The sequence below is a fragment of the Hippocampus comes genome, unplaced genomic scaffold (genome assembly GCF_001891065.2).
Source record: "Hippocampus comes isolate QL1 unplaced genomic scaffold, H_comes_QL1_v1.1 scaffold22, whole genome shotgun sequence".
NCBI lineage: Eukaryota > Metazoa > Chordata > Actinopteri > Syngnathiformes > Syngnathidae > Hippocampus > Hippocampus comes.
The window spans coordinates 116,053-143,505 of record NW_017806175.1 but is presented as its reverse complement, the minus strand read 5'-3'; the positions used below and the strand labels follow the sequence as shown (position 1 = coordinate 143,505).

Genomic DNA, 27,453 nt, shown 5'->3' with positions numbered 1-27,453 from the left:
TCCTTTTTTTTTAACATTTCAAATGCTACAATTTGCAAGATAGTGTCTGAGACTATTTACATTCATTATATTTTATTGCATTAATTTTAGTCCTGAATACAACAAATACTACAAAATGGAATTCAGTTTCAAGATAATGGCGTAGGCCACAAAGTTAACCCAAAGTAATAATAATAATAATAATAATAACAATATTAATATAATGACACATTAAAAAAAAACATTAATTTGGTTTTGTTTTGCATTGGATTAGATTTCCCCTTTTTTTCCCGACGCGACAATAATCTCGCGATATTTCGGTGAGTCGCCTGTCACAAAGCGCCCCATCTTGGATATCTCGTTTTCAGTGGTTCCAAGAGGTTCATACCTTTAACCCGGCAAGATAAACTAAGAAGCGGGTAGCCAATTTTTGTTTCCGGAACACGAACAAAATTTGCTTTTCTTCCCTGGGGAATCTCTTGGACGGCAACCATGGCTGCGCGTCGCTGAAAAAGTTGCTATTTTAGCACAAGTGGTAGTCCCTAGCTGCTTTGAGCTAACATTAGCAAACAGACTACTGAAGCGATCTGAAGATTTTTGATGATGTAAGGACTTTTTCTTTCTCGAACCCATCAGCATAATCATGGACGTCTAAATGATTCGGACCCCTATCTTTAACGGTAAGCATCGTGTCTTTTATCATTGTTTTTTTTTTAATCAGAATTCATTCTCGGCTAGCTCAATTTTGAACTCTTGAGTTTCCTGGGCCGGCAAACATATGAGTCATATTAAAGTTTGAGGTAAAAAGAGTTGGTGTCGTGATATTTACGAGAAAATGCTTGAGGATTTAATCGTAGACCATACTAGTAATCATATCCTACCTTTTGTTCACGCCCTATAAAGATTATCGACGTGTTTAAAAAGCCCCGTTAAGGAAAAGTACTGCCTACAATTTAAAGGCTGTAAAAAGAGTTCATCAACAACTCTTGTGAAACGTCTTAAAAACTCAACATTAAAAACCTCACGGGGGATCATTCCTTCCCGTTGTCATGTTTGTAGCTAAGCAACTTAACTTTTCTTAACGACCACTGCGTCCGCAGTCGGTCCACTGAGGTGTGGTTGTGTCTTCATCTACCACTTCTTCAATTCTTCAGAATAACCATGATAATACATGTGCTGTTCCCCCACACCATCTTATGTTAATGCAGAAATCAGCAGGAGTGATCAAAAATACAGTTAGAGGCTTCATAGTTTCAGTTTTGACAGTCCCGTTTATATGGACACAAAACTGGTAAGTCGAACACGTAAGCTGCCTGCATTCAAAAGTGTAAGCACTTTTTTAAAAACACATTTTGCAGTGGATGTCTCCTATGCCACCACAATATTTGTGTACTAGTAGGACTGAACAATTAATGGAATTAAAATCGACATGGGAGGGAAAGAAAACCCTGCTTCATATCGTTGGTTGGTAGACTTTATTTTTATGTATATTCTATTTATTCATTTATGGAGTTTGTAAAGATGTTTAGATGCTTAAGAAGTACAGTCATATTGTTTACATCTCGTTTAATGCAACACATAAAAAAACAAATTTATCACTTCAACTTATTATTGTTTTGATATGATTTATGATTTACTGTCTTACATACAGTATATGCCACACTTGTTTGGTAAAATTTTGCAATGTTGTCGTGATCATGTAAAACTGCACAATTCTAATTGATGTAGATAAAAATATTGTTTTTCATATTAATTGTTCATTTGGCTTTATTTTACTGTAGGCCGATTTAACAGATTTGATGCTTTTAATATTGTGACATGACAACAATGATATTGTGGCAGTTTTAATATTGCACATTGCCACCGTATTGTATCGTTGTTTATTCTGTCCACAAACCTTTAAATAGCAATTTTCTCAGTCTTTGTTAGCTGTTTGTTAAATATCGTGCTTGCGCAAGAGTTGCTCACGTGCTTGCGCAAGGCTTACTCACCTGTCAGTAAAGTGACCTTGGTTTAAGGTACAGTATACACATCATACATGACTAAGCTGGAAATGTAACTCGCACCGGGTGTTTCCTGTTCACTCTGTTAGAAAGGGAGTATGCACAGCTCAGGGCAATGTCATATGATTCATATGACCAAAGTGCATGACTTTTCTTTTTTAAAAGTCCCTTTTAAAAAAAATACAATCGAAGTTTTCTCCGACAATATGAGCCAGTGTGGCCGTTGAGAGTAAAAGGTCCTCACAGGGTAATTGTGTTTTTAAAGTGAATTCCCAGCGTGGACTCTATATGGCTGCTGCACTCTTGTATTACAGGTCTTTTTAGGCAACCGTCACACACATGACATTTGATAATCTTCAGTTTCACCCTCCCTCATGAAAACCTGCAGAGGTGAACACAGTGTTGTAAAACCAGTTTTAAATGACAAGTTGACATAACTATGTGCCGCAGAAACTCAAGTGTTGTCGCAGAAGGTATATACAGTCATAAGAAACCTGCTAATTTCATATACTCGTTTGATTGTGTTCATTATTGTATTGACATCAAGGACAGTCTTAGCTCTTATTGCCTCCAGCTGGCTCATTTCCTTGTTTGAAACTGCTGACTGTTCCTTTTCTCTTCTTCTGTGTTGTTCTTTGTTTTGATTTTCATTTGCCCTTTTGGCTGTTGATCGTCAAACTTGAAACAAGGTATGCGGTTGGTGGGCATGAGCTGTCCATGCAACGTGATCGCGGAAAGTCCATATCGCTGGTATATTATTGATGATCAAAATTAATATCTTGAATGTTCATATCCAGATATCAATAGGATAATAATACATTGCCAACCCCGAATGCAGATATTACTGTAGAAGGAGTTGACTGGAATTCCCAACATACCTTGAGCTGCCCCTTTTTCAAAAGAGGTTAGTTCATCCTATCGTAATGTAGCAGTTTTCGTTGTGAGTTCACCCACCTCGTTATTTATTAATTTACTTTAGCTGTTCAGGACTCGCGGCCTGGTGGGCGACTCGTTAGCGTGTCGGCATCACAGTGCAGAGGTTCAGAGTTCGATTCTGGATTCCGGCCTCCCTGTGTGGAGGTTGCATGTTCTTCCCGTGCCTGCTTGGGTTTTATCCGGGTACTCCAGCTTCCTCCCACATTCCAAAAACATGCGTGGCAGGTTAATGGAACACTCTTAAATTTTTTCCTAGGTGTGAGTTTGAGTGTGAGCACGGAGGGTTGTTCGTGTCTGTGTGCCCTGCGATTGGCTGGCAACCGGTTCAGGGTGTCCCCCGCCGACTGCCTGAAGACAGTTGGGATAAGCTGCAGCATGCCCGGCCGGCCCTTGTGAGGATAAGCGGATCAGAAAATGGATGAGTGGATGGATGTTCAGGTCTCCAGCCTGTCCCTAATTAGTGGCATTTTAATCCTAAAATTTAAGACGATGCAAGGGAATTTTTCATCTACTCTTGCTTGTGTGACCAGAACATTTTCTGGTTTGTTTATTTATTTTTGAAAATAGTATTCTTGACCATATTTTGTCATAAACCAACTTCTGCTCCTCACTTCAGCCCATTATATATTGAAACTGAGTGGAGTGCTTTACTTTGCAAGGTGACTTACAGTGACATGTCATGAAGTTAGATTTAATTTTGTACCTTAGGTTTGCTTGTGTGTTGGCATCACTTCCCTGGTTTGTTGTTCACCTTGTGTCAGCAGTGTGGTACTAGCATTGTAAGTAAAAGCTTTTCTCCATCTGATCAAACGGCCGCTGTCATTCATAATATTCATCATATATTTAGTGGTTCTTTTGAAATCCTTTATGGTCGTGTACTAAAGCAAACGTGTTGTTGGCCAATATAGCATAGACAGTAGTAAATACCCAGTGTTTTACATCTCATTGTCTAACCTTGTCTGCAGGTGAATGGGTGAGATGAGGAGTAGTAAAAGGGCTTTGCCCCTTGGTGTCACAGTTCATCAGCACACAGATCACAACGTTGATACAGGTTTGTAATGAAACACACTATTTAATTTTAAGTAGTTGATGTGTCCGGTATATCACATTTGATATTCCTTGTCATAATTATCTTCCTCTTTCAACAGATTTAACAACTGCATGGAACAGTTTGCCTCAGTCCAAAGCCGCTGTAAGTATACAAAATCCATTGCATCTCCAGTGCAGGTTTTACTGTTACAATGATTAGGGTGGTGTTGGTTCTGTTGTTGCCTTTTATTTTGCAATATTCATACAAAGTGAGATAGTAATTATTGATTTTTAACAAAGACAAAGTTGATACTGACGTCAGTGGACTAATGACAGACCACAGAGAAAATGATATGATATCATTGTTCGTGTAGCTGCGACGAATAGAAAACCATGTGGAGGCCGTTCCTGGGACAACAGCACTCCTCCTCTCTGTTATGGACCCGCCCAAGAAGAAGATATCTGTATCTGTCCGCAGCAGAGGTTGGTTAATCATGTTCCCAAAAAATCGAGAATTAATATATTCAAAATGGTCTTTAATATTTGAAAATAAAATTCTTTAGTTTGTTTTATTGTTTTGGGATATTAAGATTGCATTTTCGTCTTCACAGATGAGACGAGGGGGTCCTCAAAGTTCAAAGAACATCGGCAGTCAAGTTCCAAAAAGAGACGCTCACGCAGCCCGCTAAGAAACGCCACCCAAGACAGCAATGTCAGCCAGCACAACAGTATGGCGCTCAGGGAACAGCTGGCTTCGTACAGGTGGGATGGACAATTTGTACAAATATTTCTGTCTCTGTCCTGTCTGATGTTGTTTGTGCCTTGTGGCGATCCAAAATGCTAAAACATTGTAATGATAATGATTTTAACTCACATTCAAGTTAGGGGAAAAAAACAATTTTTTTGCACTGTTATCTACTATTATAATCAATACCTGTATCACATTTAAGAAATGTAATGAAAAAAAGAGATGGTCAAGTCTTATTCTGTGAACTGAAAGGTATAGTTGCAGTTGAGAAATTCAATGTCATGTCACCTTAAATGCCGTCCAAGGAGAAATGAAGAACTATATCACAACAAAATGTTGTGTCTCTTAGCAATAACTCGTTAACAACATCGTTTATGAAATGTCCATTTTTTTTTTTTGGTGGGTACACTGTAATGTCAATCGATGAAGCCATGTTTGCATTCCTAAAAGCGACCATCCAAACTAGATGTCAGCCTCCATATGTGTGAATGTTGAATTAAGACTAAATCTTGATCCTCTTTGCTGATCCAACGTAATCTGGTTTGTCTCCAGAGAGACCGCCCCTCCATCACAACACTCATCTCAGCTGGAGGCTTTCACGCCGCAGTCAATGTCAGGGCCTTTGTCCCCATCCTCAGACGCTCCGTTGAGCAAGCCCGTCTACCAGAAAGACTTTTGGGACAAGCACACAGATGGGACCCAGGACATCGCGCACTCTGCAGACAGCACGGAGGTCTGCTACCTCAATGACCCGCCCACTGTAGACACCCAGCAGATTTTTGCTCACCCATCACATGCAACAAGTTCACTCCCAGCTATGGAGACTTGCAGTCCCGAGGCACAACTCACCCGCAGCATGGATATTCAAAAGTCCAGTCAGTTTCTACCTCCTGCCTCTGACTTGATATGTAGATGGGAAAGCACTCCTTCCACCAGTCCAGGCTCTGATTCCCAGGGTTTGGAAAACCTTAGGCGACATCAACCGGATGATAAGCTGGAAAAGCTCAAAGAGCGTATTCGAAGGCAGGTAAAACTTCAGGAGGAGACTGCAGAAAAGGAAAAAGTGTTGGGCCATCTTGAGCAGCCCATAATATCCGCCAAGAGTAACAGAGGCGGCACTACAGCCAAAATAAGGAAGGTAGCAGCTGCACCACAAGCGCCTACTTACAAAGGTATCATACTCATACTTTATGACAGTTCTTATTATAGTAGCAGCACAGTTTTGCAATAAATGTTCTGCAAATTTTGATTTTATTTGTTTGCTTCTTCCTCAGGCTTCAGCAAAACTGAGGCCAGGACCCGTGCTACCCATGGGAATGCGTTAAAAGAAGAGGATCTTCAGAGTTTAAACAAGGACCTGCGAAAGGACCCATTAAAGCGGTCTGCTGGTAAGACACAACATAAAACTTTGATGTAAGGAAGCGAGACACTCGGCGGCAGAGGTCTTACGTGTTTATTGTGTTGTTGTTACAGGAAGCTCGGCACCCAGGCCACAACAGGAACGGCATCATTCTGTAGAGAGAGAAGCGAAACCAACCAGGAAAATCCACAAAGCTGCCTCTGGCCAAAACGCAAAAACAGGTTGGAATAAGGATACGTATGGACTTTCAGCAAAATATATTGAACAAGAGTGATTGTTTTTGTGCTCGGCATTTTGATAGGGACAGGTATAGACACACACTGTAGACAAGTATTGCATACCCTTGTTGTCTGCCGTCGATGGTTTCCCTGGTTTTTGCCACCTCTTCCAACTTGATTTGTTTGAGTTCATTCATGAGGCATGGTTCCATAAATAGCTCCAGAATCTGCAGCCAACTTCATGTGATTCTTCCGATCACATCAAACAGAAGCTTGTTTGTCTACATGTATCTGGATTACCAGGAACTACTTGAACATTTCTGTGGGCTTTTAAATGGTATTTTCCAGAGCTTTTAGCACCTGTTTATTATATCTGTAATTGCACTTGACAAGCGAGTACATTATTAACATATTTTTCTTGCAGTGATTACCCCTGCTTCCTGGCGGGAGGGCTTGAAGCTGGCAAACAAGATACTTGGTACCGCTCCCAAGCAATCCAGGGTGAACAGGCACCATCTCGAAGACAAACTGCACCAAACAGGTTGGGGCAAGTGAACTCTTCAATCCATACATTATGCCACAGACCTCCTTTTTTTTTTTTTCTTCTTCTTCTTCAACACACTTCAAGCCATTGCAGTATAGAGAGCTGACTCAGCCCAACTCTAAACTTGCCATCTTTGCTTTATCTCAAATGATCTTCTTGCACCTCTTGGCAGAGTATCATGGTGCAGTGAGTCAAACGCTGAAAAGAAGGCAGGGATTACAAAAAAGGTGATAAATGGTGGAGTGCTTTGAGCAGCCATTTGGAATGTGTCACTTCGATGTCATAAATGCCCCTTTCAGTTATTTACATCCACAATTTGTTTGATAAGGCTTCATTGCGTAAAAGAGAATTCTCATTCTATTTTTTTCTGTTCTTGATGCACTCCATTTTATGTTCTTATGGTTCAACATTTTTGCAGTTTTTATCTACCCTACAGTCCACCAATGAATTTGAAGCTGTTAAATACATGCCTTCTAGTCTTGTATGAGAGTTTGAATATCTAAATACATGGCATGCTAGCACACTTAGACAATGCAGCTTTTATAAATAACAAAAGTTCCTAACTTGATGACTGACTATACCGTGACATCTCCCTCATCTTATAAACTTTGTCTCTACTGACTGCCCACGACCAGCAGGAATTGAGGTCGACTGGCTGTTTCGGTTGGGTGAACAATGAGTCGTAGCCTGATTTGATGATGAGGTTGCTCCCACTGCTGCCGGCAAAGACCCTAGGGAGTGGCAGAGTAGGATTGGCATCCAGTGAAGCTTGGCTCAATTTAGGGTGGTTCACAACTGCCTGGATTAGATTCTTTAAAATCAGGACTGTTCATCACGGATTAAAGTTGGCATGGCAACTCTCACCCAACCCCGTTACTTCAATAAGCTGTCTTTACTGTATTTTCACGACCATACGGTGCACCGTATTAAAAAGTGTAGTGTCAGTTACGGGTGCTATTTCTGTATTTAACAAATACACAAGGCGCATTGTATTATTAGACGCAGTCATGGTAAAACGTACACTATCTGAAACAATTCGGTAGCATGCATCCACGCTAGCGTATGTTTTTAAAAAGGCAGCGGGAGCAAAACTGAGTTCGGTTGTACTTGAAGTATTTAACAATGTACTCACATTATTTTTTGATCAATCCTCATTATTAAATCCATTGAAGTCCAAGCCCAAGTTCACAATCAAACATGCCAGGTTCCCTCCCGTCATTCTCAGTCTCGTTGCCATGCAGCTCCTCAGAGCATTTTACAACACAATACATCCTAATGTTTGAACTTGCCCATAATTTTCTTGTGACGAAAAAAGCCACTAAAATTGTTGGTGAACGTTTGGCAAATGTTTGCGACCTTTGCGACGAACCCTGACGAGAACTCAACATATGCTACCTTTGCCAACACTCAAACGTTGACCTTTCAGTGGGATACGGGCCTCAAAGCAGTTTAACAAGTACCTGCAATCAGTTCTTCAACTTTGTCATCTTGTGTTTAAAACATCATAATGCACTCAACATATTTAATTGGAACATTGCAGGTCTTTTTTTGGACAGAACACAGGTCACTGTTTGAGTGGAATACATCCATGTACAGTATATTTGATTTGAGACAACAGTATTGTGTGTGTGTTTTTTTTTTTTTTTCGGTCATTCAAAAGAAAGTTGACCCTTTGCCCTTAATATTGGAATTTGTTGCTCAAACAATTTGTACTCAAGTCAACTCAACTGTATTTATAGAGCACTTTCAAACAGCCATCGCTGCATACAAAGTGCTGTACATGGAGCAATTAACATATACAACAAACAGTAAAGCAAATCGGTAACAAAGACGGTAGAAAGCACCAAACAGCAAAACCAATGTACCACTATAATGAGTGCATCATAAGCAATTGCCGGGTTACCTATGGGCTACATTGTGTTGAAGTTCATATTCTCACCCTACTGTCAACAGCTTCCCATCGGCGGTCCACTGTTGACAAAGAAGCAAACCACCCTCCTCGTCCTAGAAGCACAGACAGGAGTCAAAGTGCATTACAGGCTCAATCCAGAATCCACTCCACCACCACTTCTAGCCCCTTGTCGGCTTGTCAGGACAAGTGCCCAGTGCCTCTAGGCAAAGACCTCTTGTCAGCAGACATCCGGGCCATATTTGATGACCCACTGCTTGAATGCAAGGCAGCTGAAGAGGAGGAGCGGTCTCGGCCAAGATCTGGGAGAGGTAAGGGTAGTCAGAAGGGGAAAGCAAGGTCATTGTCTCAAACAAGGACTCCCCTCTCCTTCTGGGGAACAACTGTGCCAACATATGGCCCCTCAAGAGGGTGTCGTAGTGCCAACCCCTCCACCAGTGTGGCTGAAACTCAGGAGAAGAAGCGGCACTATGATTCAGAAAAAATCCGTCAGTACATTGTTAAGCAAAAAGAAGAAAGAAAAAGACAACAGGCAGAAGAGAAGAAGTCTTTGAAAGAGGAGTCAGAGAAACGAAACCAGAGGCTTCAGGAGCTCTACAGGAGGCAAAAGGAAATGGCTAAAACTGTCGTCACTCCCATCGAAGCAGCTGGCACCCCTTGGCAGAAACGGTATAGGGAAGAGACCTACAACCTTCTCACAATGGATGAGACCCATCTTGGAGAGGCCATTCAGATGCGATCCTCTGCTGTTTCAAATCAACTGGTATGTATTATAAGCCTTGAATTCATTTGTTCCATTTTCAAATAAATACGCCTTAAGAGATATGTTGCAGAAAGTTTGATTAAGTGGCCGCCTTACTCCTGTTTTAACTTTTCATCACAGAGACCAATGTACCAGCCCTCTGGAGAGTCGGACAAAGAGAATAAGAAAATGGAACTACCACAGAGCCCCTCAAGCAGTGACAGGTCTTTGACTGATCAGCTATCTCCTCCATTACAAAGGTAGATAGATGCGAGATGACCAGTACACAGAAATAACAAGTGGGATATGCTTGGTGATTTTCTCAATTTTTAGATGATTGTATATATATATGAAGTTACCATACTTTGTCATTGTGTCCGACAAGCCTTGTGACACCACATTCATAATTTACACAACAGTTCGTCAGTTACAGTGGAATATTGATGCTGTAATCTGGTCATGTTTTGTTTCTCTCCAAATGTTTTACGAGTAATCTCTTTACTCAAATGATCATATTTAAATTAGGGGTGCAATTAACGATTGCTTCAGTAATCCATTGATTTGTCAATTTCATTTCGTTGATTAATCGGTTAAACGGGGGGAGGGGTGAATGTCCATTGCTATATTCAAAAACAGGACATTATTTCACATTGTCATTCCAGAAAATACAGAAACATAAATTAAGATTCAATTACTGGTTTGGTCCGTCATGCCAGAAAATTGATCAATCAAAAGTCAATTGTTTTTCAAAGTAAAAGAATATTTTTACAAATGTTTTATTTTTACGCAACACAAATCTGAGATTATGGTTGAGAGCCTGAAATTCAGTGTATTTGGACATTTTTAAATAAACAAGGACACAAAATGATGAATTGGTTTTCAAAATAATTATTGATTCATTTGATAATAGATTTGCTTGACTTTAAAAGATTTGTATTTCTGTATAGTCTGCAGGAAATAAATTTGCAATGACTTGTGGCGAGCTGCTTACCGCATCTATTTGGCATTTCTGTTTCAGGGGTGATTTGGATGTTGGAGTTACTTCTCGACTTAATCCTGACCTCAGCCCAGCTGTTCAGTCTATCTCCGCCTCCAGCGCTGGTGCACTAGGGTGTACAATTTATGACCCTCTCCTTTCTCAACCTCGGAGGCTGGAGAACACAGTTACAGCTGGTGACGTCAAGCCCACTTTTGCAGAAACCCCCACCTGGTCTCAGTCAAAGAGGTCCCGTATTGACGCCATCAAAGCCACAGCCATCTCTCTCTCTAATCGCATTGAGAATGAAGCCCGGCAGATTGCCCGGGTGGGAATCAACTTTGGCGAGACAACTTCTTTGGACGCAGATATTTTGGCCCCGAGGTCCACTCGGGCTAATCTTGATGAGAGAGGCTTGGCATCTGGACCTGGCACATTTGAAAATGCCGACTTGACATTGAGGCTCCATAGACTTATAACAAATGCGGGTCTTAGTCCATACAATAGTGCATCTCTTCCGGGAGCTGGGAATTTGCACACCTTCAAAGGGCAGCCACAACAAATTACACCTGATCGAACAGAGTGCTCTGCTTGCAGCTATGGATTGGAAAGGAACCAAGTCAATGGCTTAGAGAGAACAGATGACATGCCTCATATTAGACCCTATAGAACAGCTGAGGAGAACAGGGAGAATAGGACAGATCTACATGACTCAAGTGGCGGTTCTATCAGTGAGGGTACCATTTTGAGTGAGGGTAGCTTCAGTAAGGATGAAATGAGTCCTCCTCAACCTCCCACCAATCATGTTCTGAGATTGGCAGATCACGCCAATGACTGTCCTGGTCAAAGAGTGGAAGTGCAACGCCTCACTGACTTCCAGAAGGAGGCTGCCAAGTGCTTGGCCCTCACGTCACAATTAACGCCTCAGAACTGCAATAAAATGCCCTGGGAGGAGTTGAACAAAGGAGATCCTTTCAGTGTAATCAACATTTACTTAAAGAACCTCAATGTTAAAGGTTAGTTTAGTCATAATTACCTCTGTATGACCCTGCCTGGTGCCCGATGTTGTTGAAATGCAAGGATAGTACTTGCAATGTCGACAAAAATCTGAATTTTTCCTTGGCTTTCTCCCACAGTGAATGACGGGAATTCCCCATCTTCTTGCTCTATTCAGTCGGGAGGGTCCCACAGAGATGCAGCAGTCTATGATGATGACTTTGTGTCATTTCATAGCATTAGCCAACAGTCAAAGAACACTTCCAGTCCACACAGGTGATTTAATAAATCTCTGCTTTTAAAATTGGCCACCAGGTGGCATTCATGCCACAATTGGGAAAACTCATTTTTTTGAAGGTACTGTATTCAGGATTGTTCAGTTTGATAAGTTTGAAGATTTCTTTCTGTTTTGGTTTTGTTTCAAGTAAATGATCATCTTCAAACTCTTATTTGCAACGTTTCAACTGGATACTTGCAGAGGTTGTTCTTGGAATTGTTTTATGAATAATTGGTTTGTGATGTTTCTGTACCGTACTTCTAGTGTGGCAATGGAAAGTAAAAAGTCTCCACAATCCCGAGGAAGACTGGCTTCCCCTTCAGCCTTTCCTGATTTGGCTTCGTCTCAAGCAGCAGCCTCTCTCAAGAATGATTCTCGAATAAACGGTAGGCTCCAGCCACAGGCAAACCTTTTCTTTAATTGTGTGTAATTTGATTGTCTCCTCCTCAACCTTTCTATTCAGGTAAACTCCAGTATTCACCTACTGCCCTGCAGCAGTACATGGCAGCAGAGCTCAAGTACCAGGAGTCCATAGAGGAGTCTTTGAGACAGCTTGAGGATGTGGAGAGACTGATGGGTCTACCCATGGCTCCACAGGTTAGTGCAGTTTGCCTTAATGCTGAAGGCGAAATAGCATTTTTAGTTCTGTTCAGAATAGTCCTCATTTATGCCACATTATTTATGTCATTAACCCAGATATTTGACATTTGGCTGCTCACAATTAAATGACTTTTATTTGCATTGTTACATGTACTGTATTTTTTTTTTAAACTTGTAATAATCTTTGGAAGTGCGCACTGACTAATTTTTGGGTGATTCAGATGAGTAACAATCTGCGGCTCATCCATACATACTATTAATTTCATTTCAATGAATAGCAGTATGTGTTCCTCACGTCATCAAAATGTTCCCTCAACATTGCAGTCCAAGCAACAAAAGTCTCCACCATCAAGAGGACAAATGACTTCTCCTTCTGGCTTTCTGGGCTCTACCCCAGCCGCAGATCTTCACTCGGAATCTCCCAGAAATGGTCTCAGTGCCGGGCCCAGTAAAAGCAGCAGGGCCACAGGTAAATAATCACATCGGAAACATTTACAAAAGATTAAATAGCTTTAACCTTTTAGCAGGACTTATTTTATATATAAATAAGCGAGACAAACGAGTTTCTGTTTTTTCAGGCTCATTAGTCATGAGTCAGCATCATGCATGAAGCTTCTCTTCTTCCCCATTCCTTCTTTCAGGTAATCTTCAATATTCTCCGGCCGCCCTGCATCATCATATGACAGCAGAGCTCCAGTACCAGGAGTGCATAGATGAGTCCTTTAGACATCTAGGGGATGTGGAGAGGCTGATGGGTGTGTCTGTAGCCCAGCAGGAGAGTCCTTCATTGGCACAAATACTTGAGGTAAAACAAGGCCATGGCTTTTTATTTCATAAAATAAGGACAAATCGATTATGTTAATATATCCTTTTATACTTTCAATCTCTTTAATTTTTGTCAAATGGCAACCTCAATGTGCATTTCTTTTTAAACCTCACAGGCCAAGCAGCAGGAATATGAGAATGACCTTTATGAGCAGAAGATCCAGGCTGAAAGAAAGGCTTTGGAGGCCCAGCTGCAGCGTGAAGAAGACAGGCAGAGAACGGCCCGGGTACAAATTCACATTCAATACTCCTCAGCTGATCTGTTACTTTCTACTCAGCAAAAAATTACCAGTTGGAAATATTAAGAGATTCATGTTTAAAGTGCCGGCTTGTTTTTGGACAGGCTCATGAAGAATTGCTGGAAAAACTCGTATTAACTCAAAAAGAGACGGCCGAAGCAGCGCGTCACATCAAAGAGGTTAGCAATACTGTACTTTGACACTGCTGATTGACTGTGGGGTCACAACAATAAATGCATGATTCCCACTGTAAACACAAGCGCCCAGTATGTCATCAGTTTGCAAAATGTTTCTACCAGTTGACAGATCTGGCACGGACTCAGATCGAAGGAGCTCTCGCTGTGTCCGTTGTTGCGCCTGAGTCTTCGATTCTGACCAAGCACCATCGGGAAAAGCAGAGCCAATCAGATTCCGACAGGTAAGACCTTTCTTCAAGTCCTAGCTCACTAATAAATTAACTACATTTTAACTCATTCAATCCCAAAGACATATTTATGTCTTGACACACTCCACACGTTCAACCCCAGATACTTATTTATTTTCTTTCAATTTTTCCAAGACTTATAGTAAAAAAAAAAGAGTTAATATTACACAGTTGAACACTGAAACTGAATTTTGTTTAATTGTGCTTGCAGCTTCCAGAGAGAGGAATCAAGTCGAAGCCTCAGTCATACTGACTCGCGGCCTGTGCAAAGACCCAATCACATGTACTAGCTATACTTACACAACACAAGTCTCAATTAATTACAGTAGACACGAGGAGCAAAGTTTAACATGCCCCCCCCCCCCTCTCATTTCTTTAGTGGTGCAAACGATAGCTGTCCCAATAGCCCCTCACACACATCTGCGGAACATATCCAGGAGGTGAACAAAGAAGAAACAGAATTGGAATGGAAGAAAGAACATGACAAGCAGGCAGAGAGGGAACCGGGCAGCAATTCAGTAGAGGAGGAATGTCCCACTGCGGACAACGACTCCCTCTGTACTGAAAGCATCCCCTCTGTAGCTGATGACAAGGGTACCACATAAAAAACACATCCCAGTGAATTTTGAGCTCACAACTGCATTCCATCATGAATTACAATGGACAGACACTGCACTATGCCTGTCTCGTTTCTCAGAGTACTCTTCCAAGTTCGACTCATCGAGAACGGAGGATGAAGTGGAAGAACGCTCCTTCAGCTCTTTGCTGCCCTCTAAGGTGCACCGCCGCAGTTCTTTGGAGAACAGGCCACACCTCCACGAGGATTCAGAGGATGAAGCTGTAGAGGACAACTCAACACTACTCTCAGGGTCACATAATGGTACAAAGGTGAGAGGCCTGTTCGAGCACTTTTGTGTGGCCACTTCAATGGTACCATCTAAGATTGGCCAAGAAGCTCCACTTGTGGATGTACGTTGCGTGTGTCCCCTCACTGTCTCGCTTCCTTCGAATTCTACTGTTTAAATTTGACTTGCCTTTTATTGTGAGGTATAGATTGTCTTTTCACCAACCGCAGACTCAAATTATTTGCCTTTTTCGCCCGCAGCATCAAAATCCAAATATGTCCTTTTCTGGTGGAAAGGACAGCTTCTCCCGGTTCACTATGGACATGGTGCGTCAGCACATGAAAGATGAGGATCTACGACTGCAGCATCAGAACGCTCTGCTGCGTCTGCGCCAGAAAGCTGTCAAGGAAAAGATCAGAACTGAGTTGGCATGGCTGGAGCACCAGAAAAAGCAGCTGAGGAATAAGGGCGAGGATGACAAATTGCCACCTATCAGAAAGAAGCAGAAGGGCCTTTTATTAAGACTTCAGGAGGAGCAGGTACTTAACAGTTAACACCACACAGGTATCCTAATCTAATCAGCCATTGCTTTGCGCATACATATAATTTTTTTTTAAACACAAATTATGTTGTAACCCTGGTAAGGCTGAGATCAAGCGTCTTCAAGAAGCAAATAAAGTAGCAAGGAAAGAAAAGCAGCTGCTGTTGAAGCAGCAAGAAGAGATTGAGCGAATGAGGACCTCAACACAGAGACTAAAAGAGCGTCTCAAGTCTGCTGGTGGTCAAGTGCCCCCTGTACGTAGTACAGTAGAACCATTGTCTAGTCAAGAAAAAGTTAACTGAATTTTTTTAACTCAAAAAAATAAGTCCTCCATCTGTTCTCAAGGAGTCTCCAGTGTCAGAAACGCCTGTGTCAGAAGCAGCTCCTTCCAACATGAGACCTACCGATGACAGCCGCACCCCATCGCCATCGCCTTCCGTCTCTGCTAGCGAGACGAGCAGCATCATGCAGAAGCTCAAGAAGATGCGTTCCCGTATGGATGAAAAGTAAATGCTCTTCTTCATTAATTCAATCTTACTGAATTTGTTTTTGCAAACCTCCCTCACCCTGGTTGAAATTATCAATGCTGAGTGTTGAGAGAAAAAGAAAACTGATTAGAAACTAAACAATTTTAAACTAACAATCATTCATACTCTTTTTCTTATGGTTGTGAAAACAATGTTGATCGCTCCATCACGAAGCTGTGGGCATAGGGGATCGAGAAACTCTTGAGCTCTGGGAACATTTATCCTTTTTTTTTTTTTTTTTTTTTTTTTTTAAAATAAATTCATTAATTAATTAATTAATTAATTTTTTTATGAGCTGACTTTTTACGTTTTTATGACCCATATTTTGCTGCATCTGCACCATACAACGTGACTGTTGTGTTTTATTCGGTCTTTTTAACAATGGTTGTTTTTTGTGCCCGATAAACAAACTTGGTACTTGCTTTTGTTGACCAGTAGCTGCATGTGATTGGAATTAATCTGTCTTTTTGTCTTGGCTACCAGCTTAGGTCATGTGATTGCAGAGCCTTTTACAGCACACATTTTTTTTTTTCTGCAATATAAGACTTCACACTTCACTTCTGTCATGTCATGGCTATTTTAGCTGGGTGATATTATGATATTAGCTTTGCAATTATTGATATGGCATTTATCTATCGGTACTTGAATGGTCATCAATATGTCCGATATGTTTGGAAATACTGTAACAGACAAAACAAACAAAACTGAAATTGATCAGGCTTTTTTTATTGGGGAGCTTTGTTGTTTCCCCACGATCCTTAGAATTAATTATTGTCTACTTTTGTGTTATTTTATGACCACTGGCCTGTTTTTGCTCATGACTTTCTCCCCTTTGTGCACAGGGTCTAAAATAACACACTAACAATCACTTTCCCTCCAATTCATAAGTTTATCGCGGTTTCTAATATTCATCCTCCTGAAACTGGCGTGGCGGCCCCTTATACGAATAAAACTTTATGGTGAATGCATGCGTCAAAGTTAGAAAATTAACTCTATTCCAGTGGACAGCTGAATGTTTCCAATGAGACACACAAAACACACACTCATGTGGTTCTTTTCTCTCCCTCTCTTCCCTTTGTCCCCTTGTTTTGATTATTTTTTTTCCTTTGTCAATTCTCGTCTTTTTACGTTTCCCCTACATTTCTCTTGTCTGTGTGTTTGATTTGTTTGCTTTGTTGCATGTTTGTGTGTTGTAGACACTGTTCTCCCGTCCACTGCTTTTTCTCCGTGTTCACAGCCCAGCACTGGGCTTCCCTTAGTGTCTGTCTTCCAAACCTTCATCCTAAATTCCAGCTCTTTATCTACAACCAGTTGGACAGGTACTGTGTAGTTTTCCCTACACCTTCCGCCGCACTTGCACCTAGCCTGGGCCCCCCACCCACAACTCACATTCATCCCCTTCCTCTCCCAATGGAAAAACTTGGCACTGGGCCGTCACAAGGGTGTGGTGGAGAATGATGTCTGTGATGAGTTTGGGGTTTCTGAGGTTTCAAGGTTTTGTTTTGGGTTTTTTTCTTGCCAGGATGGCATTTGTGTTGATGGGCGTTTTAAATGTCCAAGGAAAGATGCGTTGAAAAAAGCGAAACTTTTGACAACTTCACATTGAATTTAAAAGGTTTTGCAGGACATTAAATGTAGTCACACTAATTTTCTACAGCAAACGCGAATAGTAAGTAAATGGGCAGTGGTTGATTTGGAGAAGGTCAAAGGTGATGCATATTTTCATTGTACCTTTCCTTGTTGGATGGGAAATCTTGACTGCATTCTTCAATTTGTACTTATTTCTTTGGTGTTGAATTCAAAACAATCTCTTTCCTTCTCGACTTACAGGTTTACTAGAGTTGCAGATTCAGTTTCTTTATACCCCAACTGTGGCAGTCATTAGTACAAAACGTTTCAAATTAAGACCTACTATCGCATGAAGTTAAAAGAATTTTGTTTACGAAGAGTGAGACCAATATATCTTAATTGTCCCTCGATTGGCTAACTGTTGCATAGCTTGGGCTAATAAGTACAAAGCCGTTCTTTGGAAGAGAATAGGGCGGTGATTCTTTACGGTCTGATATGCCGTTAGTTTGAATTAGGAAAGTAGAATAGCCTTTAAATTCGATTAACACTAAATACTGAGGCACAACAGCATCTGTGTTGAGTCAGCGCATGATCCAACTTGTATATCTGACTGGTCCCTTTATATTGTTTACAGTAAAGTACTTTGAATTTATCAAACAAAAGAAACACTGAAATGAAACCCGACATGGCTGTTAACTCATTAACAGTGCATCATCAAAGAGCACAAGACATATTCAACACTATATTTCGGTCAATACTTTGTAAAAATAAGTGAGGTCTGATCAATATTGTGTTGTGAAAAGTATGAAATGTACTAAATTTTAATGGACAGTAGGGCATTTCAGCCTGATATCACCGTTATGCAAAAAGAGTTTTATTTTACTAAATGTGTACTTAGGCATGCAGTGTCTCAGGCATTCAGTTTGTTGCTCAAATCAACAGTTTTTTCCTTGCTATTCTGTAATCACCTTTGGTCAATGGGTCCTTCTCACTTGTATGACTGTTTCATTCGAGCAAGCATGTCTGATATGAATTTGCTGTGAAAACAGTTCTTGGAGATTTGAATCTGCCTGCTTTTTGAACTTTTTTGCTATGCTAAACGTCTTTCTCCTACTTGTACCTTGTTCATTGCCGTTTTTCCTGATTTGCCCATACTAACTCTCGCATTTCTTCTGTCTTTAATGCCATCTTAATTTTTCTCCTTTCTCCCCCCCACCCACACACTTCTCTGCATTGTTCTCTTTTGCATTATTCCTACCATCTACCTATTAGATTCCTGACTAAGCGGGAGCAGCAGTTGATGCAGAGGCGTCATCACGCTGAAGAACTGCTGCAGTGGAAAAAGCGTCTTGATCAAGAGGAGGCAGAGGTCCGGAGGATAGAAAAAGAGGCCCTGGCTAGTTGGTCAGAGGGCGGTGCCGTATCGGATAATCGGAGCAAGTGCGTCTCGAAAATTATCCCCAAGTCCCGTCACCATCGAAACTCAGAACCCAGAGCAATCAGCCAGAAAGGTGATAAAATTCATTAGTTGCGGCATAAGTGACTTGTGATTAATATCAATAACACTGATCAACAACAAATTTTAATCAGTGATGCTTTATCTGTCCCTTAATGTGTTTTTGGTGCTCATTTAAAAAATTACTTCAGCACATCAGGTTTATGAGAGCTATTCCTAAGTTTTACCTATAAAAGCTTGCGCAGTAGGTATTTTATCATGCGTTGCAATTAATAGCTTTCACATTTCAGAAAAAAATTCTCCTTAATTCATAAATATTACTAAATATATTACACAATATATTATTTTTATGGAAAAAAACCCAGATTCTGAATCTGCGCCAAAAAAAAATTATCAAGAAACGTTTACTTGCATCTCTGATTTTAAAAATCTACTGGCAGTTAACATTTGTTGACCAGTGTAATGTATCAAATACAAAGGCATCTGTTGGTATAGTAGGAGGGAAAAAAAAACGTGACTGTACTTTTTCATGCGGTGTGATTTTCAGAGTATGTGACTGAAGACGATTATTCTTCAGCAACATCCGAGTGCAGTATACACACAGAAGGACACTGTCAGGAACCAAGAAGTCCATCCTCAGCACAACCTGCATCATTGGCTGAAATCACGCTTGCCTCGAACCTGAGCAGCCCGACAAATTACATTGAGGACTTTGCTTCCCTCACACTCAGCAAGCAGGTTTGCACAAATTCATTTAGCTACTCCAAGATGATCTTTACATTGAAAGTCTGTCAACATAAAAATGTCTATGCAACATGTTCTGACTTAGTTATCACGGATATTATCACCCCAAAGTCATAAACTAAACGTTCATATCCTCTTTTCAGTCTTCTCCAGTCAAAGGCAGCCACAATCATGCCTCTCCCCCTGATACCAGCAGCGCAAGAAACATGCAACTTCACTCTTCCTTCCAAATATCCCAGCAGGCCCCAAATAGGCCAACAGAAACACCTTCACAGACTGGTGAGTTTTACAACATAGCATCGCCTAATATGATAGCTTTTGCTGTTGCTCCAAGAAGTAGGTTGAGGACAAGTGCAATGGGTGAACATAAAGAAGCTGCACAGCTTGCACTATGTAGTCAGTTACAATGTGATGCTGCAAGCAATTTCCATTGTGCAGCAGGAACAGAGATCACAAACTGCTTCACTCAGTTCAATGAAAAGATAATGGGGGAAATAAATCTCCAAATCACCAAATTGGTGTGGTTTAAATCACAAACTCAATTTTAAAAGGATGTAACTCTAAGTGAGTTTCTGTTGTTGCATTACGGAGAATTAGTTTGACAAGTAGCTTAAAAGTGAACTTTAGACATAAAGAAAACATACTCTAATCTCTAAATAATTAGGTTTTAGTTCGTGTGGGCCCAAGTTGGATTACACTTTGCTAATCACAGGAGTCTGATTTTGCTCACAGAATCTGTGATGTATTTTTGCTTTTCAGAACCCATTTCAGAGCAGAGTGACATAGAGGGCCGTATCAGGGCCCTGAAAGAGGAATTGAGAAAACGTAAGTCAATGGCGAGTAAGCTCAAAAGGGAGCAGGAGATGAGGCAAAAGGAGCTCCTGAAGGCACAAGAGGCCAGCCTGCTGAAACAACTAGAGGTAAATACTGTGCATTTTCTTCTGGTGCAGTGTTTGCCTTTTTCTTTTTCTTTTTCTTTACAGAGTCATCTTTTTGCCCTCTCTCCTTTTTCTTTTCAGAACTACGACAACTTCATTGGAAAAACTAAGGCAGAACTAAACAAAGAACCTACGCAAACTCCTGATAGCAAATCTCAGAAGCAAGATTCTACGTTAGTTGAAGGTCAATCCGATTCCTCGTCTCCTGTCAAAAGGTACAAACGTATGTAATAAATCAAATTAATTATTATACTCCAGTTAGAAAATAAACTAAACTAAAACCATCATATTTTCAGCTCTGAAACCAGTGAAATACTTACTGTGGGGCTGAATTCATCATTCCACCAAAGTACGTTTTTTCCTCTTATATTTGTTTATTTGTGCAGTACTGAGGTTTTTGACAAATGTCTATCCCTCATTTAGGTCGTACTAGATCTACCTTGGCATCTGAAGGGCTCAATGTTGAAGCTGTGTCACCATCCCCTGTACACGGCGGTCCAGATTTCCTGACCTCGGGTCAAGAGAGGTGTCAGTCACCAGACTATACTTTAAGACCCTCTACTGAAGATGCCCAGTCACAAATAATGGAGTCTAAGAAGGATGATAGTGTGCTGGAAGCACATTCTGCTGCAGCGAACCTCATCGCACACGCTAATGACAAACCCACATCCATTGATCATTCCTGTAGACTGGACTTGGATGTCATTTCCTCAGGGAAGGAGCCAACGATAAGGGATGTCCAGGCTTCTTCTCCTCTGGCAGATTACCAAGATGATTTTGAGTCATCTGCACCTTCTTCACCTACGAAGGACCAACATATTTCCAAGCCGGATACAGTTTGCCAAATTGAAACCAGGTCTACCAGTCAAGATGAAGAAATTGAACAGGAGATTGCTGAAGAATTGAGTCACCATTCTGTGACTAGTGGAGCAAGCCATGAATCTGGTCGACTACTCGATCTTCAGAAAACTGAAGAATCTAACAATGAGAGTCAGAACATTAATTCCATCTCCCCAGCACCAGTCTCTCACTCTCATAGCCCTCTCCCTCTGAGTCTAGATGAAATGCCAAGTTACAACATTGGAGACCGTGTTCTTGTTGGTAATGTCCAACCTGGGACACTAAGATTTAAAGGTTCGACCAGCTTTGCTGGAGGCTTTTGGGCTGGTGTGGAGTTAGACAAGTCTGAGGGGAGCAACTGTGGCACTTACAATGGAGTTGTATACTTTGAGTGCCGGGAACGTCATGGGATCTTTGCTCCCCCTGAAAAGATCACTCATTTGTCCGACAAGTTTGAGATCTTCACAGATGCTGCGGGACATGACAACTCGTACTCCGATGATGTGCTAGATCCATGTGACGATGAACATAAAAGCGATGAGGAAATATCGGAAAAGATGCAAAGTGACGAAACCTCTCATAGTGATGTATTGATAGAGTTGACAGATGTAGTCACTAACCTAGAGCAAAACCTCAATAGCCAGGGACTACCAAAAGTGGAAACGCACCTCTCTTCTCAACATCACAACCAATCCATACCACAGAATGGTCAGGAGCTAACGGACAGACTCGAGAAAGAAAATGTGCTGGATCAGTATTCGCCACTAAGTAAGGATAAAATTTCCATATTTGAGAAGGACGATTCTCTTGACCAGTCCACACCAACAGACAGTCAAGAGATTTCTGCATTAGCTGAGGAAGACAATGTGCCATCATATAGTCCGGACGTTTCTGCGGTAGCTGAGAAAGAAGAGGCGGGCCCAGATAACCAGTTGATCTTTTCCGAAGTTTTCCATGAAGCTGGTGATCACAAGGAGGCGCAGAAGGATCAAATTTCTCCAGACATATTAGCAGACAAACTACTAAGTAACTTTGTGATTGACACCGTTCAGCAATTGGTTCAGATTAAAAGGGCTAAAGAGCAGAAAATTGAAGCTTCCAATCAGATCAATGGAGCCGTCGTCTTTGAGTCAGAAGAACGAGGAGGGCTCAGTTCACTATTGGAGCCACATGATGTTCTCTCTTCCTTTTTGCCAGAAGACGAGCCATCATCGCCAGAATATTGTAACCGACCGGTGAGTCCGATTCTTCACCTCAATAAATGTGAATTAAAATGTGATCCATTATAATAACAGGAAATATTCAAGTGTTTTAAAATGTCGTTGATGGGAGTGTGTTCTAGAAAGAGGACAAGTAACCACTAATGCATACCTCAATAAATGTGAATTAAAATGTGATCCATTATTATAACGTAAACATTCAAGTGTTTTAAAATGTCGTCGATGGGAGTGTGTTCCAGAAAGACGACAACTAACCACTTATGCAGGAAGAAAGTATAATAGCTTTGAATTAAATTCCCAACAATTGGTGTTCACATAAACTGTGAACTGCAAGCTCCGTGTACTAGTACACCGTCACGAAAGACTTTTTAAAAACACCCACACAATCAGATTTCATCAGCTACAAGAGCTATATGTAAAATTTTAGTGAAATATGTAAAATAATCATCCTCAGTTTTAATGAACAAACTGAGTTGTGTACCGGTATTTAGTAGTTGTCACCCAATTTAGCTGTACGAGGCAGCCAACTATTTGAAATGCCAAATGCAAAGACGTGCACTACAACTACAATAATAAATACGCTCTTAATTCTGACCATTACTGTCTTTGCAAAGGCAGGTCCTGTGTCAGGCGTCTTTATTAGCGTGCATGTGCATTTACTGTATTAGCGTAAGCGGCAAGTGATAGGAACTCAAAGTTTCCCTTTCCTCCCTTTTTGTCAGCTGCTAGGCTTACTCAAGTACTGTTTTTAGTTGAATAAGTGATGCACAAACCCATGAAAGATGGTGCTTTCATGTTTAAATAACAGTGTCAAAGAGTAATTTTTGAGATGTTACAGACCACTGACAAACATAACTTGTTGATTTGCCCTCTTCAATTGATTTTTCCCTCCACCAACCAAAGTCCAATGTTATGCTGATGATCTGATGTATCTAATTGAGCATAGAAAGAATAGACGAATGCATATAAGAGCATGTTTCTTTTACAACAGGAAAGTCCAATTTTGGGAGCCAGTGGGCAAGAAGAGCTCGCCAAGAGACTTGCTGCGCTGGAATTGAACCGTGATCTGCTCGATGAGCTCGGCGACGATCAGGATTGGTTTGATGAGGACTTTGGCCTCAGCTCACGGAGGGAACAGCAGCGACTCCAACAGAAGCAGAAGGGCAAAGAGACGAGGCTGGCAGCAGGTGCGGGAAGGTCTGGTTCCTCAGCTGAAGATCCCCCGAGGGGACTGGCATCGCACCCAGATGGGGACCAGTCAGCGAAGACGCCACCGAGACCTGCACTCCCTCTTCCCCTGCCCCCTAAACTGCCAGAACAACCTGCCATGGTGGTGCCCCACTCAGCCGGCGAGGTTGAAAAGTTGGTCCATGTTGCCATTCAGGATATCTGGAAGAGCTGTGGCCTTACAAAGGAAGGAAGGGTTTCATTATCACACGTGGCCTGCCCCAAACCTTCTCAAGAGTTTTTGACTGTTGAGGACCGAACGGAAGAACAGGAGGCCCTCTCCATCCGCAGCTACAAGCAGGTGAAAACACGACACACAACACATGTGCTTCATACCTGCCGAATTACTGCAAACTGGACTTGCATCGTCGTATAAAAAAAAAAAATAAAGGTTATAATTGTCTTAAAGGAGAAATATCCATCCTCCCATTATCCAAACTGCTCAGTAATATGTTTGTTTGCCTCTTTCGCTAACACTACAGTTCCTTCACTTGAAAATTAATTTTGCGCTTGCAATGCTCAACTCTAACCTTCCTTTGTGTGCTTAAAGCACCAAACCTTCTTTTAATTACCACGGTCTGCAACACTTTTATTTATAGGCCAACATTGCGCACAGTCTGTAAAACTGGGTCAATACACCATTTTGCACCCACTATTCGGGCTCTTATTAAAAGTTCGCAATCTTCGTAGGTCACCCGCACACACCCATGAACATTGTGCAACCTATTCAGGTGAAACATTCAATTTAGTGCCCACTTTCTGGGTTCACATTTAATTGTTCAGCAGGCACTGCAGACAATCAATTGTAGTAAATTTTCCATGATTGTGAACTAAGGTAGACATCATTCTGTTATGCACAACGATCAAACCAAACTCTTGTATACAAACAAATAGATAACAAAACACCTGTATTCCCACAGGCTGTGTATGACTTGACGTGGGAAATCCTCCGGGAAATCTATGCCGAAGACCCCAATGCCAATCAGCCCGAGTGGGTTAAACCACAGCGAATCCGACCCGCCTTTTCCCACAGAGTCAAGATGCCAGGAGACATCAATAAAGTACAGGTATGATTTGATTGTCTCCAAAACACCACCACACGTTTAAAACATTGTCGCTCCCAAAAATCACGTACCTTTGATTGTCTGTTGTTCAGGAATTTGTCACAGAAGAAGTTCTAAAACTTTACGGTTTGACCAAAAACAAGAGTAAAAAATCTGACTGGCAGAAGATGCTCAAATTTGGTCGAAAGAAACGAGACAGAGTTGATCAGATACTGGTAAGTATGGTTTATTTATTTGTTTGCTTGTTTGTTTATTGAACATATAAAAATATACAGGAATAAATGGACAGAAAGTGAAGATAAGTAAAATTGTGTAAAAAAAAAAGAAAAGGAAACAGTCATCATACAGCACAATCATGTTCAAGTACACACATTATCTTCGCATACGAGCCTAAATGACACGCTTGGAAAAACTGACGTGACATCACACACAGGGCTGTGCGGTTATGGAAGAGAAAAAATAATAATCACGATTATTTGGATGAATATTGAAATCATGTAATACTTTTATTGCCCAAAAACTGCAAACAGACGACTTCCCCCCCCCCCCCCCCCCCTCTTCAAATAGACCCATCATTCAGAATCAGTGGTTTCGGAAGTAATTCTCAAAACAGTCTTGAACACACCACAAACTCTGCCCTGCGTATTTGTTGTGCAGGTACAGGAGCTCCACGAGGAGGAGGCTCAGTGGGTCTGCTACGAAGAAGATGAGCTGTCAGTCAAGATGCAATTGGCAGACAGCATCTTTGACTTGTTGCTAAAGGACACCGCCAACTCGCTGAGTCTCATCACCAAGAGGGCTGCCGTCAGTTGAATGTAATCCACTTTAAATGTCGGAAATACAAACATGGGTTTGAAAAGAGTCTTAGAGTTCCTGAGAAACAACAAAATAATACATATATGTATATAGCAACCAATGTAGGTAAACAGTTGGTTGATCAGTGGCACATTTTCTTTTATACAGTCTGCACTACAATCAGTGATGTCATTTTTCGCCTTTTTATTCGAAGTTATTGTGTGTCGGGGGGCGGGACATTTGCCTTAAACTTATCTTACTGTCAGTCATGCTCCCTCCGTGGGGGGCTTTTCTTCTTCCTTGTTTTCCAACAAGATGTGTTGGACTTCAAACTTTGGCGTCTTGTAATATACTTTTAATTTCCGTGGCTGAAATGTGTCACTGATCGGAAACATGTAGACTGCTCTGTATTGGGACACCACAGATGCAATATTGTGCAAAACAAAGTATTTTATTTATTTTGTAAAAAAAAAAAAAAAAAACACAATTGAATAGAAGAGAAAGTATCCTCTGAAATTGTGTATTATTCTGTCAAAATATAAAAGGAGCGTTTAAATGTTTTATCAAAGAATCTGAGGATGTAACTTTAAAAGCACAAGGAATATGAACGTGGCAATAGACTTAATGTCCGAGATTCAAGAGAATGAAAAGAACATTTTTCATATTTAAGAGTCACATTGATGACAATTGTGTCTTACTTTTGTGCTGTGTGTTAATATCAGCACTGTGTGTGTTAAAACTATCCATACAGCCTGCGAGTCAAATACTACTGATTTCCTTTGAAGACTTTTTTGGCATTTCTTCGTCGCTTCCGTTTACCGATATAGAGCAGGTATAGGATGCTCTCAAGTAGATACACTACATATTAGCATACAGTGTGAAAGTGAGACACAAAAAAAGGATAATGTACTGCACTACGGTACCGAAATGCTGGATTTGAGCCTTTCTCATTCTTAGTGTTTTTCGTTTCTACGACATGAGGGAACACCTGCTTTTCTCAAAGTGCACGCTTGGTTCGCACAGCGACTCCTCATCCTCAGTGCTGTGAAACATTTTAAGATGAACGAACAAACAGCAGCCAAGAACGTAGCCCACATAGCCAGGTGACGACGGCGGTCAACACTGTTCAAGTGCCTCTTTAAGTTGTTCGAACACTGTGGTTTGATGGCTCAACATGTTTTGGACCTCCTTTGAATGTCATGTTTTTCCAACTGCTGTAAATGATCATTTTTTTAAAAAAATTCTTCTTCTCTAATGGCGTACCAAGTACAGCCAGCCCCATGACTTCAGTTTGGGCCTAATCACTCCTCGCATGTTTGAACTTAGTGTTTGTTTTTAACCTTCTGTGTTTCTGTGCCTCAACCTGATGTACGTAGAGACAGTTGAGTGGTTACTATGACACGCTAAAGACTCTCCGATCATTTTTTTTATTATGGACAACCCCCGTCTAGCTTTCCACTCTGCAGGCCTCGGTGTGACCTTATCTTGAACCAATAATTTTCTTTCTAGCTCGTTATTGGCTCAACGGCTCTTTCCTTTCTGACTCTTTTTAAGCTGAAGTGACCTTAACTTAAACCTGTTCTACCCTCAATATTTTTTTTTTGTTGTTGTAGTCGCTGGTTAGATCATGTACCAAAAATGTGATGCCAACCTCAAGTCTCCCAGATTGTCTTCTTGAATTGATTGTATATTAGAGAAAGTAACCTTCTCTGTTGTAACTATGCAGTGCGTCCTGTAGTAGACTGAACACCTTTTTAGACCCCTTGTCTGTCTAATTCTTTCATCGTCTTGGTGTAGAGGGGAGCCTTTTCCTCCCTGAACCAGGAGATGAACCAAATATTTGGTCCTAGTTAGATTTATTAAATTAACCCCCATGCCGCTA

The 27,453-nt window shown here is 41.1% G+C and overlaps 1 protein-coding gene across 3 annotated transcripts; it reads left to right on the top strand.

Moving 5' to 3' along the window:
• The first annotated feature begins 307 nt into the window (after positions 1-307).
• Positions 308-27,453, top strand: cep350 (centrosomal protein 350). Of its 3 annotated transcripts, XM_019896757.1 has the most exons (39): positions 308-659; positions 3,627-3,697; positions 3,884-3,969; positions 4,067-4,110; positions 4,322-4,430; positions 4,559-4,709; positions 5,248-5,867; positions 5,970-6,083; positions 6,169-6,276; positions 6,698-6,814; positions 8,771-9,489; positions 9,610-9,728; positions 10,487-11,460; positions 11,581-11,716; positions 11,982-12,103; positions 12,181-12,314; positions 12,642-12,786; positions 12,959-13,122; positions 13,259-13,369; positions 13,486-13,560; positions 13,681-13,799; positions 14,017-14,088; positions 14,185-14,399; positions 14,503-14,693; positions 14,911-15,189; positions 15,296-15,445; positions 15,537-15,697; positions 16,915-17,037; positions 18,560-18,798; positions 19,291-19,481; positions 19,631-19,766; positions 20,247-20,407; positions 20,507-20,640; positions 20,722-20,774; positions 20,849-22,500; positions 23,477-24,013; positions 24,633-24,779; positions 24,869-24,991; positions 25,434-27,453. In XM_019896757.1, exons 3-39 carry the CDS (start codon positions 3,888-3,890, stop codon positions 25,587-25,589), a joined length of 8,883 nt encoding a protein of 2,960 aa, XP_019752316.1. In that variant the 5' UTR covers positions 308-659; positions 3,627-3,697; positions 3,884-3,887; the 3' UTR covers positions 25,590-27,453. The 3 variants fall into 3 exon arrangements, with proteins under 3 accessions (XP_019752316.1, XP_019752315.1, XP_019752317.1); XM_019896756.1 differs by lacking the exon at positions 3,627-3,697; XM_019896758.1 differs by lacking the exons at positions 3,627-3,697; positions 16,915-17,037.

Coding starts and splice junctions, on each gene's coding strand:
- cep350 (XM_019896756.1), top strand. CDS start 3,888: ATGGGTGAGATGAGGAGTAGTAAAAGGGCTTTGCCCCTTGGTGTCACA. Junction 14,089..14,184: donor GTGCAAAGACCCAATCACAT/GTACTAGCTATA, acceptor TCATTTCTTTAG/TGGTGCAAACGATAGCTGTC. Junction 19,482..19,630: donor CCCTCACACTCAGCAAGCAG/GTTTGCACAAAT, acceptor TCCTCTTTTCAG/TCTTCTCCAGTCAAAGGCAG.